Source organism: Aptenodytes patagonicus, chromosome 2 (genome assembly GCF_965638725.1).
Source record: "Aptenodytes patagonicus chromosome 2, bAptPat1.pri.cur, whole genome shotgun sequence".
Taxonomy (NCBI): domain Eukaryota; kingdom Metazoa; phylum Chordata; class Aves; order Sphenisciformes; family Spheniscidae; genus Aptenodytes; species Aptenodytes patagonicus.
In genome coordinates this window covers 97,084,631-97,101,508 of record NC_134950.1, presented here as the reverse complement: position 1 = coordinate 97,101,508, position 16,878 = coordinate 97,084,631, and the positions used below count along the sequence as shown (strand labels likewise).

The 16,878-nt window shown below is 45.7% G+C and overlaps 1 protein-coding gene across 1 annotated transcript in view; it reads left to right on the top strand.

Annotated features, from left to right (window-relative positions):
- The first annotated feature begins 6,633 nt into the window (after positions 1-6,633).
- The window catches only part of F13A1 (coagulation factor XIII A chain), a 60,452-nt gene continuing 50,207 nt past the window's right edge, over positions 6,634-16,878 (top strand). The window contains exons 1-3 of the mRNA XM_076330492.1: positions 6,634-6,693; positions 7,626-7,777; positions 13,586-13,774. Coding sequence (XP_076186607.1) covers positions 7,627-7,777; positions 13,586-13,774 — 340 coding nt within the window. The 5' untranslated portion in view covers positions 6,634-6,693; position 7,626. The remainder of the gene's footprint in view (positions 6,694-7,625; positions 7,778-13,585; positions 13,775-16,878) is intronic.

The following is a 16,878-nucleotide window of genomic DNA, read 5'->3' as shown; positions in this document are numbered from 1 at the left end:
TCTTACGTTCTCCTTTTTCGAACCACACTGCAAAATGTTACAGTGGGAATAGCAAAGGAAAGAACTTGCAGACTTCACAAAAATCAAAGCCTACAGCTTGTGCTGGACGGGTATATTTGGCACACATCTGTGATTATGAAATGACTTTTAAATTGCTTTTGAACTTCATCTGGATAATGATTCATCCTTTCAATTTCCTTTCTCCCTCCAGAACATCCGCCATTAACAAACCAACTAGTTGTGATGTTTTACAATCCACATTTGAACCTACTTCTCAAAACATTGCACACGTCCTTAAATAAGCAATTACTCAGATCATTTGCATGAAGATAAGGTCAGTCTTGGGACTGAAAGGTGGATCAACAACCCACTTTGGCAACCATCTTTGAAACAAGTCAAGAAGCAGTTGCACTAGAGACTTGTTAAAATGCAACATCATGTTGCAGAAATGCAACATCAACAGACAGCTTAAGTGTTTCTGTACAAACAGATACTGTACAGCCTTGATTTTGTTGAGCTGAGCCCATTACAGGTTTTAGGCATATGCCTAAAGATGGAATTACTTACACGACTGAAGTTAAGATGTGCTTAAGTGTTTTGTTGTGTATGGGCCTACACACTACATCTGTGTTTGTATTAAGAGGAAAAGCTGTTCTACAAGACATTTGAGCATTTTAAAATGTATTTTTGTCCTGAACTGGAACAGGAAGTTTTACGCTGAAATGAAATTTAGGAAATCTTTAGTTCCAGAAATCTTGTAATTGAGCGTACTTGAAATATTGTGTGTCAGTAATGTTGAAACGCTTTGTGACATTAAGATTGAAACATTGCATGTCCACATATGCTACTAAATTAATTAGAACCAACTGTCAACTAAGCATGCCGGGATTGCCTGGGTTGTGTATTACGCACCCCCTGGATGCAGGAAGAGCTTTGGTCTGATCTAGCTTCTTGGCTGAGGTGCTATGCTGCATGAACACTGATGTTCAGCCTAGCACTAAAACAAGGATATTTATCTGTGCATGATGTAGAGCTGGACCTACTCAACCCTGCTCAGCCCAAATGGCTTTATGTAGGGACATCTCAAGTGTCTTGTACCAGGTCTTTGACGCGAGTGCTTCAGGGACACAGGGCACAGACCCTCTGCTAGTGCTTGTAGGTGATTTGGGTCTTCCTTGGCTTATCAGTTCTGGCCTGGATGTATCCAAGATGATTCCACACTGTCCAGGAGCCATGGTAATTTGGGCACAGCGTGGATGGTTGACCCTCATTTGCATCTGATGCTGTATGTGACAAGTGAGCCCCTCTGGAGCTGAGGGCTGCAGCTCTGCAGCAGCCAGTCTGGGTGCACGACTGAGCTGCAGCTACTTAAACTCAAGCTGGGTCTTTGCAGAAACTTTAAGGTTCCCTTCCCTGAGCCTCCCCAAGCTTGTCCTGCCACAGACATCCCAGTATCCAGTACCTGGGGACTGCAGCTTGGCTGCAAACTTAAAATGATCAAATCAAAGCACACTTTGGTAACTTCTTACTAACTGTTTTACCATAATCAATTGTCATTTTCTTGCAAAATGTTTCAGTGTTGTGGAATCAGCATTCACTAAAAGGAGGCCAATGTATTGGAAAAAATTCAAGCAGCTCTGTGAGTATATAGCAAGAATGATAGACAGTCTTACCAGATTGAATAAATAGTTTGCTCTCCCTGTCTCTAGATACAACAGCTGTTCAAAAGGGAGTAGGTATCTGTCAGTAGTCTCTGAAATGGGATCATACGAATCATCTATTTCCCCTGTTCTTCAAGTTACAGTCCCTTTTCTCAGTCTCATTGCCTGATAGACCAAGTAGGGTTAATCCCTAGGCCAAGAGCTTCTCTTTGGGTATGTGGGATTGAGAAGACAAAGTAGTGCTGAAGCAGTTGCTTTAGAAAAGTCTCTTTCTAAGACCTGTCCACAGCCTTTGTGTCTCTATCAGCTTCTGGGTCTGCTGGCTACAGCAGAGAAGTTGTCCACTCCCATTTTTGAGAGCTGTTCTTTCAACATTTAGGGCCTTAACTCCAGCAAAACATAAACCAGTAAACTTAGCTGGAGCCTGTGAATATCATCTTTTATGAAAGACCCCTTTGCCCTAGCTTGGCTTCCCTCTTACTCTTTCTGTAAGAAACTAGGGTAGCCCCTAGTACCAAACCAGCTGAATGTTTTGGATTCAGATGTCAGTAAGAATAGGAGTGGGAATCTGGATTGTATGTTCATAACAGACAATACGATTGTTTTCTTATTTTGCTGCAGTTACTACATGTACAGTTATATTTCTGTCTGAGGAAGCAAAACACCTTCACAGATGAGTACAAAATGATGCATGTGTTTTCCCAAGCCTGAACTCATGAGCTTGTATGTACTTTACTGTAATCTGACACTTACTGTAAGAAATATATTTTACATAATTGGCAGTGGCAGCCACATATTCTGAGAGAAAAAAGTGTATTGAACTGTATACTGTGTATCACTGATAATGATTTGCAGCAGTATCTTCCATAAAAGTGAAGGATAATTTAGCACTTGAAAGCCAGGCCTCAAAACCAAAATAAAATCCTCTTCTTTTTCCGTGCCTAGGCTAGGATTCATCTCACCTCACCATAGACATCGGCAGTGTAGACACATATGGTAGGACCCATCACCCCAAGCTCCCTTTGCAGTCAATACAGGGAACAGGCACTTTTAGGCCATGATTCATCTGACCTATTTACGTGTCTGCTGTAGGAGGAGATGAATCACTGCCTAGACTAGATCTTTGTGGAGGATAAAGGGAGCCTAAGATGGCCAGCTCAGATGTAGATGCTTATACGGATCTACAGTTTGAATTTAGACTTGCAGTTTGGAACAACAATTTTCAGAGAAGAGTTAAATTTCCTAAGCCACATTTTCCTAGCAGAATGTGTGTACGAATATATATATATATGGGTTTTTTCTTCCTGCAACAGAAACATTTGCAACAATATCTTTTGAAAACTAGCCCTATATCCCCTTCTCCAAATGTTCCACCATCTGAAGAGCTACCATTTTCTCTCTCTCTGCCTCTGCCCCTCTTTCACACATACAGACGTGTGTACACATGCCATGTTTCAGAGCTGGGCCTTCTGAATTTTCAGCATTAACTCAAAATATACTCCTCTGTGTGTGGTAGCCAGAGCTGTTACACACAGAGATATATTAACTGGTTTTGGTTTTTAAAAATCTCAAAGCAAAATATGCAAACAAAACCACCAAATGAACATTTCTGAAATTTGCTTCTGTTTAAAAATAGCATTTTTTAATTCATATTTTCTGCTAGAATCTGCTCTATTCTGCCTGCAGCCTTGGTGTGGCAGGGCATTGTAGGAAGAGGAACGTCAGTTTCTGGGAGACAAGTACTGTTGCAGAGGGAGGGGGAAGACAGACTTGATCATCTGAGAAAGGGTGCAAGTTCCTGAGTGAAGCTCTGAGAAGACAAGAGAGAGGTAATGTTGTATTATTATGTATAGAAGATCAGAGCTGAAAGAGTCTGGTTTATGCGGAGTGAGGATGATATCCTCGCAGGTACACTTGTGCACGTGCTGGAGTATAATGTCCCAGTGCATCTGAACACCCATCTAGACTGCAAAAGGCACGAGGGTAATACTTAAAAAAAGGAATAAAGGAAGTCACCCTGTTGCAGAGCTTTACAATGCTCAGCTGCTGCCGAGGAGTGCTTGGTGTAGCTACAGTAGTGGTAGGCAAAATATCCCTCCAATCCAGCTGTTGGCACACAGCACGGCAACCCATTTATGTGAGCACCTGGTTGATCAGTTTGCTTGTGACAGATCTTGGCACGCCCTCTCCTCTGGCTGTAAAGCTTGACTGACTCTTGTGTTTTGTGGGATTTTTTTTCCCCACAAACTCTTGTCTGGCATGGGAGGACTTGGAACAGAGCAACACTGGCTCTGGCGACAACAGGAAACTGCATTCTGGATAACCCTTTACAGTGCAAGCTTTCCAGCCATTTAAGGGCTTTTCTGTGGGGATCGGAAGGAAAGGCTGTCCATCATCTGAAGTCGGTTGCAGTGGGAAGGGTGCCCGTGACTGCAAAGGTCTTTGGCAAAGGCCACGAGCATCTGAAGGCTGCCTCTGAGAAATGGGTGTGGGCTCGCGGTTCCCCACAGGGTGCAGTGCAGAAGCGGCTTCAGGAAGAGAGAGTGCTCTTTCACCAGTCATCCCAGTGCATCATTCATTAAATATAAGGCCCTACAGGAAAACCAGGGCTTCGTGTTCTCTGTGCCCCCTCCTGCATCAGCCCTGACATCAGTAGTTTCGAACCATGGAAGTTAAATTAAGGCCAGCGCAGTCTAATAGGCAAGGGAGAGCAAATGCTAAGAAGTCAAGGTAATGAGAAAATACCTGCCATCTGGAGCTGTCATAAGCATGAATCTACATCACTCCCCACAAAATAAATAAATTACAGCCTGTGGAACATTACTCTCCCTGGATGCAAAGCCCCGCTCCTGCCGCTACCGCCAAAAATTTTGGCCTCCCCGCTTTCCGCGTGATCATCTGCTTCTGCTGAAAGCCCCAGAGAGATGTGCATGGGCGCGGGGAGACATCTGCAACCGCTGGCTGTTTGAGTGCAATGGCTGGAATGGGATCTGTTCAGCTGCATCCGCTCGCTCCCTTCCTTGCTCTGACGGAAAGTTTTCCTCCCAGCTCTGGCAGCACCGCAGCCACTTGGGGAAGCACATGACTTCCTCGGGAGACAGCATTTCTTATTTGTGTTGCAGGCCTCCAGCAGGCATGGCACTGAGGCAATATTTATATCAGTTTTTGTAATGTCGTCGCAGCAGCTGCAATTTTGGGAACTGAAGTGCTTGCTGGAAGTGGAGAGAGAGGCACAAAGCACACCATGTCACACTGAAATCAGGGTGGAAGGAAAAGAAAAAAAAAGAAAATCGGCAACCAGCCTCCTCCCCCAGAAAGCTTGTTGTGTTCCGGGTGCCAGGGGTGCTGCTTGCCCTCCAGATGGTTACAGCAGGGCCCATCTGCCTAAAAGTGAGTCAATGAAAATTGCAGCTCAGGATGCCAGCAACGGGACCGGATCTCTCCCCGTGGGACACCTGCGCTCCTGGGGGAGCAGGGCAGGGGAAGGGGAGTCCCCAGGCTAGGTGGCTTTCCATGCTACATGCCTAACAGCCTGCTGGGGGAGGTGAGGGAGAGCTCAGGCCCTTCGGCTATGAGACAGCATAGTGCAACACTCGCGTGCAGATAGTGAGGCTGCCTCCAAAACCACTGCAGACTGGTGCCGTGCCTTGGCAATCAGCCCTAGCAGGCTCGTTAGCCCAGCTACAATGCTGTGCTGGTACAGCCATGCTGCTCCCTGGTCCCCAGCTGGCATCTCTGCCCCACTCTGTGCAGGTGCCCTGGCTTGTGTGGAGCTACCCCACTGTGGCTGTGGCCTCTACTGGGAAATCCCCAGGGAACCGGGATGGGGGTCCTGTCTTCCAGATGGTTTACTTGCTGCTTCCCGTTACAGGAATGTGACCCAATTGTCTCCTCTTCTGCCTCCTGGCTTGATTTCAATGGTATTAAGCCAGCAGAGATTTGAGTCTTCACTGATATTACGGGCCTCGAAGCCATAGCTGGCTGAAAGAGGGTGGAGTCTACTGTGTCTCCTCGCTCTTCCATCTACCCTGCAACCGGGGCAAATAAGTGCCCATGGCTGGTCCCATGTGTGTAAGAGGGGCTCTCCACTGCCCATGCATGCTCTTAGTGGGTGACTTGTACCTCTGCTGCCAAACAGCACTGGCTGGCAGGACAGTGGGACTGAATTCTTCCCCATATTTGGGGAATAACTCCAACTGGTCTGTGGAGTTATGTCTGACAGAGGAGGTGTCACACAGTCCCCAGATATCTTAGAGCTTGGTGGAACTGAACAAAGTTGATGTGGAGCTAAAATGCTTCCACCAGGTACTGCCCCAGACACTGGTTGTTAGGTGATACACATTTTATCATGGGCAAGAGCTAAAGGTCATTTGCCCCAAACATAGCTGTTTGGTGCAAAATACCTTCACTCTCCTGAACTGCACAGGGCGTCAAGAAAAAGGTCCTCTCCACTGGGCCACCAAAGAGCTCTCCATGTCCATGTTCCCCACAGTCCTCTGAAAGGACTTCCGTGAGGCACCAGGCAGAGGAACCGTCACTGTGTCTGCCTGGGAGTACTCTGAAAACCAGCACCTGAAGTTGCATTGCAGGCACCATGAGGTAGAAACACCATTAAAGACTGGCAACATGGTGAGCATGGCTTCTTGGGCTGTGTCCCTCAGAAAATCCCCTCCAGTCTCCCACTTTATATGCCGTTGTGCCATGAGCAGCTCTATTCCGTCTCACTAAGAACTAAAACTTCAGTGCCCAAGCTGTTTTCTTAGCCCAAGCACCCTGAAATGTTCCTGGTGAGTGGGGTTGGGGTGAGACAGGCAGAGAGAGAGAGGAAATGAGCAAAAACATAGCAGCGGTGGCAGATCCTCAGAGGTGGTGTGGGGAGGGCTTAGCAACCCTTTCAGCACTGTCCTATTGCAACAGGAAGGAGGAGGATATACAGAGGTTACTTAAAAGCCCCCAACTCTTTCCAGGCTTCCTTTGCACTTCAGAAATTCTGCAAGGGAGAAGAAAAAAAAAAAGACTATCTGAAAAGAAGGTACCCTTGCTAACTAAAAAAATTCCTTTAAGAGCTTACTGCTATTAAATAATTGCTACATTTTGAATTGCTATTTTCAGGAGCTTTGGGAAGAAGTTGTGTTCTCAGCCATGAATATTTTCATAGAAGGATGGCATGGCTTTTTCATTGCTACATGCTTACACTGAAATAGATGTGAAAGCAGTTTTGACTAGCTCAAAGAGAAGTCTCTGATCAGCCTACATCTGAGATTTCCCTTAAGGTCATTAATAGGAGAGAAATAAGTGGATATGTGCTTTTTTCTTTTCTTTTCTTTCCCTTTTCCCCCCCTCTTTTTTTTTCCTCTCTTTGTCTTTCTCAAAAGTGGATTTCCTGAGTGCAGGATTTAGCCCTTTAGATATTGGGTATTTGTGTGCATAGGGACAAAAATAATTCTCCAGTAATCATCCACAGACTGTTGTAGGCTGTAGTATTTGAGATGATTGCAGTATAACTTAGAATGTCTTTTTTAATAGGGGGAGGTAGTGTGTGATGCGCTTTCTGGAAATATAATTTGCTATTTTGGATTCAATATTGTTGTTTTGGAGGGTGGGAGAGTGAATGATTTTCTAGTTCTTTTACCTGAAACTCCCTAATGTTTTTAATGCCCTGCTTCTCCTAGGCAAATACTTCTGTGTTAGGCTTCCCTCTCCTTCTCCCGCCCCCCTTCTTCTCTTATTCATGTGTTTTGACAAACACAAAATGCCTTCCACTCCTTAGAGAGCTGTACTCCATCATTAGACTGATGTTTTCTGCCTCTCAGTTTTTATTTATGTGAGTCTAAAAATGTGTAGCTCGCTGGCACCCCACACTGTTTTTGGTTTCTCCCATCTTACATGTGCCACACTGGCTCTTGTCTGCTTTTTCCTTGCACTCTTTCTTTCTGTCATGGTATTACAACATTTTTAATACAGGATGTCTGAAACAACAAACACCAACGAAGAGAAGAAGAAACCTTCTCTGAATGGGAGAAGAGCCGTCCCATCAAACAACTCCAATGATGAAGAAAATGAGGTCCCTGAGATAGAGGTTTTTGGATTGATACCTAGAGGATTTAATCCAAAAGGTAAAGTGTACAATTAAGACATGAGTCTATTTTTTCATCTTCCATACTCACCTCTGCCCAGGTCTGTGAATTAAAACCAAACCACTTCTTTCCTTACATGTTTTGATCTCAGAAAGCTTTTATTGCTGCTCATGAAAAAACTTGCTAAAAACACGCATTTGCATGGAAATGTTACCGCAGGTTATGGGTAGGGAAAGTGAGGGGTGGAGAAGCTGAGTGACCAGTTTTCAGCTTGAACTGTGGGAGTGGTTAAAAAAAGGCAAGAATGGGTTTTCCCACTTTGATCACAATCACAGAGTTACTTTAGGACCTGCTGGCTTCAGGCATGGCTGTGGCAGCACTGGGGTGAAGGGGGCAGGAGGAGCCTCCCCTCTTAATGGCCCTGCGGGTTTGTATGGCCTTAAACTGACTGTGAAACTACTGCAAAATGCTGGCTGGCAGGGAAAACTTCTGCTAGATGTTCAGCTCACTCATAAAAATGAATGTGAAATTAAAAGGAAACCCCATATTTTTAATTATTCTCCTGTGAAAAGTGTTTCATTTGTTTGGCTGGGGAGACAAAACAGTATCATGGTAGGGGATGGGCAAATCAAACCACATTCTCAGTGCCAACTCTTTGGAGTGAACCTGAAAAAAAACGCGTAAGATTTGGTTTAAAAGAAATCAGGAGTGGCTCCTGAATGAGTCACCAATCAAATTATGTTAATTTTTTGGCCTATTTGAAATGAACAACAGAACTTGTTGAACGTGGCAACTGAGGGTAGCCAGATGTAATAATACTTAATGCTCGTAGGGGACTTTTCATCTAGGGTTGAAAGAGTGCTTAATAAATGTGGACAAGCATTAATTACTGCATTTTACATATTGGGAAACAGGCAAAGAAATTTTAAGTGACAAGTTCAAATTTTTATTGCAAAGCATTATTTCTGTAATCCTAATCATGTGCCTTAACCACATGTCCCCCCCCCCCCATTTTAATACACACATATTTCTTTAAAAAGCATTTCTTTTAATGCCTGAGCAAACCAACTGGCATGTTCAGACTGTAGAAACTTTGCTTGAACCTTTTCAAACAACCCTGTAGCTCTGGGGCAAGTATGTGTGTTTAAATTGTCAAATGTAATGCAATACAGGTCCTGACTAGATATCGTTTCAAACCCAATGTGCTCACAGAAGCTGGAGATGTGTAAGGGTGTGAGATATCTTAGAAGGAATGCAGCCTGTAGCTAAAGCCCACCAGTACCAGAAGAAAGATTCCTATTGCTTTTTGATGTGCTTCACATCAGGCTCTGAATGAAGTGCGGTGCTGGTGGGCAGGAGCCTCTTGCTTTTCAGAAATGCAATGGAAACTTAGGAATGTCAGGTCAAGTGAGTTGAGGCAGGAACGCAACATGTGCTTAAGGTGATGCTGCTGGTGAGAAAAACAGCCCTTGTCCAAAGCAAGAGCTTGTGTGGCCATAGGATAAACCTGGCTATGGGACTGGTATGGCTGAAAAATTGTGCATAACAGCAAAACACTTTTTGTACAGCTGGATCAGCTCTGCTGTGCAGTTCAGCTCTGCAATGCTTATAGCAACAACGTGCAAGGGGTGACCTGAAGGGAAGGGACTGCAGTACTGTTTCAGTGCACATCAGCTGTGATCTAAGCCTGTGATACCAGCTGATGTAAGTGTGGTCCCTGGACACACTGTTTTGGGGTAGGATGCTTAAGTCACCTGTCAGACCATGTTAAAGGTTTGTATAGCCCAATGGAGCTCAGACTGGGACTTACATTCAAGAGCTGAGCCTGCCCAAAGCACTCACAACATTGTGCTTGGGGGATAAAGTGAGTGTCTGCAGGCAGAGTAGGAGCGGCAGAGTATGACAGGGCTCTAGCGCCGTGAGCACATCCTTGCAGAGGACTGCTTGCGCCACCTCCTTCCCCTTGTCCTGCTCACCTCTACACTTCTGGGTTGTCCAAATTTTTTGTAGTCATTCCCACATTTCATTGCCGTAACACACTGAAAAAAAAATGCAGATGCTTTTGTCCCTGCTGTTATAACTGAGGTGTTTTCTAGCCCTTGGGGTAGGATTGGACACCTGCTATAAACATCTAAATGTCAGTGTCTTCACCTGTGTCAGATCATAGTCAACACAGAGCCATCCAGTGAGTGGAGGTGAGGGCACAGGCTGTCTGGAGAGGCAGTGGGTGTCACTTCCAGGGTGATCTGTACCCTTCTCTCAGCTCCACTGGTGGCAGCAACTGGCCTTAATAAGAGGTTACATACCAGGCTCACATCATTTAGATGCCTAAATTTAACTGAATCTTGCCCTTGATCTGTGCAGTGTAGGTGTCTACAGCTGAGCTAGTCACCCTCATTTCCCTTGACAGCCAACAGAGAGAAACGGGCATTTTTAGGGTGTGATTCATTTGACCTATTTTAGCTACTACTCTAGGATGAGGTAAAACCCTGTGCTTGACTAGCTCTGTGCTGACACCCACTTCTACTCCGCTGAATCACAGCCGGAGCAAGCGGCAGAGGCTGCTGGGGACGGCTGCCTCCCCAGCCCAGTCAGTGGGCTACCTGCTGCGGGAGCCTGGCTTGCTTGCGGGAGGAGATGCTCAGTGAGGAGGACGTGCAGCCCCCGAGTGCTTCTTCAGCAAGAAGCCTGTGTCTCCGTGAACACGCCTGTGCTGTGTCCTCCCCCTAGCTCTTCCTAGCCAGCTCATCTCACCGCAGTGTGTTATGAGTGGGCCTGGCACTTACAGCCGCTTGGTGGGAGGACACAGCCCTGGGGCCCCACGGTCTGCAAGCTCCCCACGCACCCTCCTTCGCAAAGCTCGGCGACTCGCCAGGGAATCGTGCTTCCCCTGTTAGCAGAGTGATAGGCACCTCCTTTGGAAACTCACACTATTCCGTTTGTAATCCAGAGCCCTTTCTGATCCTGCAAGAAAGCCTGATGTTTGAAGGCTATTCTTGTTATTTGAAAAACAGCTCAAGCTTGTGCTCATTTATTTCCATGCAAGCTTAACATTACAAAAGCTTTAAGAAAGCATCAGACCGCTGCCTCTCATGCAGCAAGCCTGCTTGCACTAAACAGCAGACCAGGCTACGGGCAAACCGTCAAATGGACCTGACTTCAAAGGAGCCCTTGATGGCCACCTGTCCCTCACAAACAGATAGATGAGCAGTGACGTGCATAGCACTTGGACCCTTCCTTTTGATCATACTCTGGTGATGGTGTTAGCACATCCCATTACCCTGCTCATGTTTTGTCCTCCATAATTACCATTACTGTAATTAACACAGGCTTGGTCACAGGTTATCTTCATCTGGCAAGCTGTACAGTTTAACACTGAGAGTGACAGTGAAATGTATTTTCTGCAGATGTGTATGGCTGTGTTTTGACAGGAGCCATGTAAATTCCTGAGATGAAATGAAGCAAATGCTGAACTGACGGCCCAGGGTGGCTTAGCTCTGCAGTTCCTTGAAGGGGCTAACATGCGAAGGAAGGGAAGGGTCACTGTTGCCTTTTATTTCAGAACACGAGATGAAAACATAACAAACCCTAAACCCCATTTTTATGCCTCCTTGGAAGGGGGAAGAAGCTGAGCCAAACTTACTGATAGCTTCACCCCTCACAGAACCCCAAGATATGCAGCTTTTACATGCAGTGCTTTCAGCCTGGTAGGGGTTGGGAGAGATAACGGGAGAGCCTCTCCCCTGCCCCTGCTTTACCCCCCTCTGGGAAATTCCTGCCTCACGTAATTTAATTGTGAGCTTTGTCAGCATTATTGTGAGTGAGCATTGATAAGTTTTGCAGGGAGGGAGGCAAAGACATGCCCCGCTTCACAGGGGGGCAATGAGAATGATTTCTGAGCAAAACACATTTAATGTTTCACACAAAAATCATCTCTGTAACTTCAGCCAGCGCTAAAGCCAGTGGGGATCTACAGAAGTTACTCCAGAAGCCTGGCGAATTGAGCGGAGAATAACAATAACATTGCCATAGGACTTTAAGCCTGCCTCAGTATTGAACAGGGTATTCCAGCCTGTCTGCAGATTAGGGTTAGCAGGAGGCGGATAGTTCTGGGTTCAGTTGTCCAGGGCTTTTCCATGAAAGGATCCTTATCTTGCTGTGTCCTCGGGCAGTTTCCTTTCCTTCTGTTTCCCCGCAGGGCAGGGCTGGGCAGCTGATGGTGACAATGCACGAGCGGGACCTGCTCCTGCTGCCCTTATTTCCCCCTCCTCCAATAGCTGTTGCCTGGAGCCCAGGCTGGGTGGCTTGGCCAGGGCAGGAGAAGGACCATGCTGGTGTCCAGGGGAGTTGCTGCCTGCGGGGCTCTGCTGATGTCTTGAACACATCCCTGCAGAAGGGCAGGGATAATGCACACGCTGCTGTAGTCTGGAGGCTACATACCCAAATGGGAGCTGCTCTGCTGCTTGTCCAGAGTCAGCCACGATGCAGTGTCTCCCTGCCTTCAAGGAAAAGCAGTGTGCAAAGCTGTTGTCTGAGCTTCTGTGAAATGGGCTGTGTTCAGCCCTCAGTGACTTGAATATCCGACTTATTCGCTGAGCACATCATTCCTGTTCACAGTGTACTCAGTAGCAGGCCAAATTAACCACCATCACGAGTACACACAGCTCCACCAGCTGCTGTAAATGTGCACCTCTTTTTGCCAGGCATGAGTTTGGCTCTGTCATTGTCAGTATAAAATGCAGAAATTAGCTAGTTTCTAACTGTCGGCACCTGGAAAGACAAGCTGAGAGCTGCAAATCAAGCTTTACTCTTCTGTCTCTCTCCTGGTGGTGAGCAGTAATGGTCCTCCTGGCAGAGGTTTCGTGATTATCTGCCCAGGCATGTGGGTGAAAGAATGATGTCCAGTCCATTTTCATGTGGTTGCTCGTTGTGTGAGAAGACTCCCATTGTGAAGATTCCCGGTATGGTACAGTCATGTAGCTCGTGGTGACTGCAAGTGCCTTTGGCTATGCCAATGCCACCCCACACTGGTCATTAGCTGAGCAGACTAACTTCTAGCAGTGGTAGGCTATAACCCTTTAGACAGCCCTAATTTGAAGGGAGTGAAGCTTTGCCCATGCATGTTATAGATACCTACTGTTGTTTGCCTGTAACTCTATGCTGTAATTATATACTGTAATGTTTTATTTAGTTTTCATAAGAAGAAACTAATAGCAGTGGATATGTCCTGAGAAGCTGAGTCTAGACACATACAGTACACCTAAACCTTATTTAATACAGACAATCCAAGCTCTCAGCTGAATGCAAGATCATTAACTGCCTCTCAAGCTCTTCAGCACTCGATAGTAGTAGTGCTTTGCAAACATTAATGTATTTAAGCGTCACAAAACCCTTGTGAATTTGCATTTTACAAATGGAGGGCTGCAAGAAGGCACATGAAGCCACAGCTGTCAAAGGCCCACTGATTGCCCTAGTAAACTTGCGACAGCGAGGCCCAGACTTGCAGAAAGCCGATGCCAAAGGAAAGATGGAGTCCAGCTCTCCTTGGGAATATTCAGCTTTCCACCCGTAGCAACCTGCCCTTCCTGCAATTGCTTTTGCCATTCACTAGAAGCCTTGCAGGCTCTGTGAAAATGGCAGGTGGACAGAGAAGTGTCAGTCCGTAAATCCCTGCTCAGCCAGGAGGATGGAAGCCCCAAACAGATCCAGCATGCTCCATTGCACGGTGTTCTTTGATGAGGCAACACTGGGGAAGGGGAGGACAGGGCCTCTAATGATGTTGATATCAATATTGACATTCCAACATACTGACTCCTTCCCTCTCTGTTCATTTACGTGTCTCTGCAGATTACCTGCACGTTGTAGACATTCATATGTTCAAGGAGCCCCACGAGATTAACAAGCAGCAGCACCACACTGACAAGTACTACAGCCCCAAGCTGATAGTGCGTCGGGGACAGCTTTTCCAAATCCAGATTGACTTCAACCGACCCTACAAGCCAGAGACGGACCAATTCTGGCTGGAGTATTTGATAGGTAAGTGCCTGGCAGAGGCTGCATCATACCAGCAAAGTAAGGTTCAAGAGTCTCTCATAAACAGGACCACAGCAGTACTTAATGGCTGGGTCTTTTCCTGTTATGATTGATAAACCCTAAAAACAGGCTTAACCACAGGCAAGGAAGTGCTTTTCTAAACTGGGTCTGAATCCTTACTTGAAAAAGTCAGCAGAATTGCTTGTGAGAGAAGGAGCAGTATTTGGGGCTTTCCGTTTAGCAAGAAGCTGTACTTTATTGAGCTTTCAAAGTTATCTCTGGTTAATGCTGTATGGCAATGCTGAAAGGTAGGTGGAATGGGAAACACCTTTTATTAGTGTTTAGGAGATGCAGGGAGGAGTCATCTGTTGTTTAAGAGAGATGACTATGTATGAACTGGGATAACAAAATGTTGAGTACGCAAGGGGGGAAAATTACACAGGGTGGAAGAATAGGAGGCCTTGCAACTTCGCAGCCTGCATTTACAGCCAACCTGGTAACAACGGAGAAGATTCAGAGGTTGTAGCTTTGGACCAGAGACTTATTCAGAGCCACATCAAAGGCTTTCTTGATTTACTGCAAAAAGAGCAAGAAAGCATTTTTCCTCTCACTGAAAGATCTTCATCAGAGACCCAGGTCTTGATGTACCTGTTGGCTTATTGCAGGTACAGGACTAGAGAAGGGCATGACACCGCTAGAGAACGGGAAAAGTAAACGACAGAGTGGGGCTTCCTGCTGTGCTCCAAAGATGGCCCCACCAAATGCTGCTCCCTACATCACAGCTCTGGGAAAGCCCCAGCTTCATCTAGAGTGATCTGGGAGTTTCTGTGTTAAGACGTCAATGTTCCCCTTATAAACTCTTTAAAGTAGGTTTGAATTGATGTTTTAATTTACTTTCCTGAGAGATGCAGTTCTGAAATTTGTAACATTGATTTTTTTCCACCATTGAATTATGATGATGTGGCCATTTATTAGATTTGTTGCCTTTTAAAGCTAGATGGGTGTTTATCTCTTAAACATATGTGCAGTGAAAAGGTTACTGTCTGCACATTTTTTTCCATGGGTCTCTTCTTTCTAATTTAAATTAGGGTTGGGAGGCATGTTATGACAATCCAGTGAATGATTGGCTGAACAGCCACAAGTGCCTTTAAAAATTTAATATGCATAAATATCATTAGTTCTTTTGGGATTTAATTAAATTCAAGACTGTTCCCTTAATCTTTATATGTTTAAAACAAACAGCTGTAGCAAGAAGAAGTGGAAAATGGAACATTTGTTTTTTATTGCATTGTGTGCAGTCTGCATTTGTTTTAATCAGATATTCTATATTGGGAGAAGAAATTTAACACTTCTTTTGACGTTGCACAGTCTACTTAAGAGAACATATTCACTTATTTTCCTGTTGCTCTTTCCTAAGATAAAAATCCCTTCATCCTCAGCCACGGTAGGAATGGGGTTAAATACAGCCTGAGCCAGGGGAGACTGCAACAAACTCAGCTCTGAATGATGACTTTGGAGTCAGCCCTGAGTCTGTGGTTGACTTCCCCTCCCCGTTCTTCATTGTTACTGTCCTTTCTGTGAAATGGGAATGGTAATGCTGATGTCCCATGTATGGTGGCTGGCAATCAGCTGAAGGATAGTGCTGCATATACAGGACAGTATACAATGCTATTGCCCTCCCCTGCTTTTTAAGTGTCTGCTTCTGTGAGCACCACTGCTCTCTTGCTTCAAGGAATTTAGCTCACAGAGATTCAACTGGGAGAAGAGATGTTCAAGCTCCTCTTCTAGGAACTGGTTAAAACTCAGTGCTCCACAAATGTTTCTCTTTACGCACATGTGGTGAAAACACAGTACATTTGTTCTCAGAGGGTAGCAACAGAAAGCAAAACAAAAACAGTCCACAAAGGAGAAGGAAATTATCCAGAGATGATCTGCTTGACTCTTGCTACTTCTCCTTTCAGTGGCAAGTCCAATGTTTAATGCCCTGAAGGGGAGAAAGAGAGATTTCTTGTACTTAGGAAAGGGCACTGAGTGCTCAAGGTTTCAGTGCTGTGCTCTCAAACCTTTTGCCACGGGAGACGTGGCCATTTGCATCCAGGCTTTCTCTGTTCGTCTGCCTGAAGAGCAGGCATTCACCTCTCGTAATGCCAGCTGCCTGAAAACCAGAGCCCGGTCCAAAAGCTGTTGCCTAGGCTGCTGCTGTGAGCAGAGGAGGGAGGCAGGCACTTCCAGGTGACAGTTTAGCCCTGCTGTCTTAAAATGGGATGAACTCTCTTCGGATTTTTTGTCTTCCTCCATTGACTCTGCCCCGTAGACCAGGCTCTGACTTCAAGGTCACCAGAGAGAGGGGAGGTGAATCCTACCCTTTGGTGCTGCCAGGCAGGGGCTACACCTAGGGACTGGCTCAGGCAACAGCCATACAGCAGAGGCAGCTTGAGCTCAGAGAAGCTTTTTGCACTGAAACAAGGGATATGCTTCCTAGGAAAGTGCTGAGTTTGAGAGATTAAAGTGATGGACACAAAGAAATATCAGCAGGTTGTTGTAAAATGACATTACCACGGAGCTCTCTGCGTACCTGAGCAGTGGATTTCAAATGGTGCGGCAGAACTGTAGAATAACCTAGGTTGGAGGGACCTCTGGAGGTCTCACTTCCAAGCCCTTGCTCAAAGCAGGTCCAGCTTGCTCAGGTTGCTCGGGACCTTGCCCTGGGGACAGGTTTTGAGTATCTCCAAGGGTGGGAAGGTTACCCCAAGCAATGTGGACCAAGCTGTACACGAGCTGTAGAATCTTTTGGGTATTTCAAGGTGCTATTCTCATAAGGTACAAAGATACTTTTGGTAGGGATGGCTGGCCTTGGCTCCCAGGGAATTCAGCTGGAGCTGGGAAAACTCAACATCTCTTTTTGCAGAGCTATGCCTACGGTGAGGGCTGTTTATACAACAGCACCGTATAAAGCTACTCAGAAATTATTAGTTCCCAGCACTGGAAATTTCCCAGCATTGACGTTAATCCATCACAGAATTTTTATCCACTAAAGACTAATTTTGCTCCTGAAAAATGTGACAGTGGTAATGACTTGATCCTCTGTGTGTGCAGAACTATTCTAT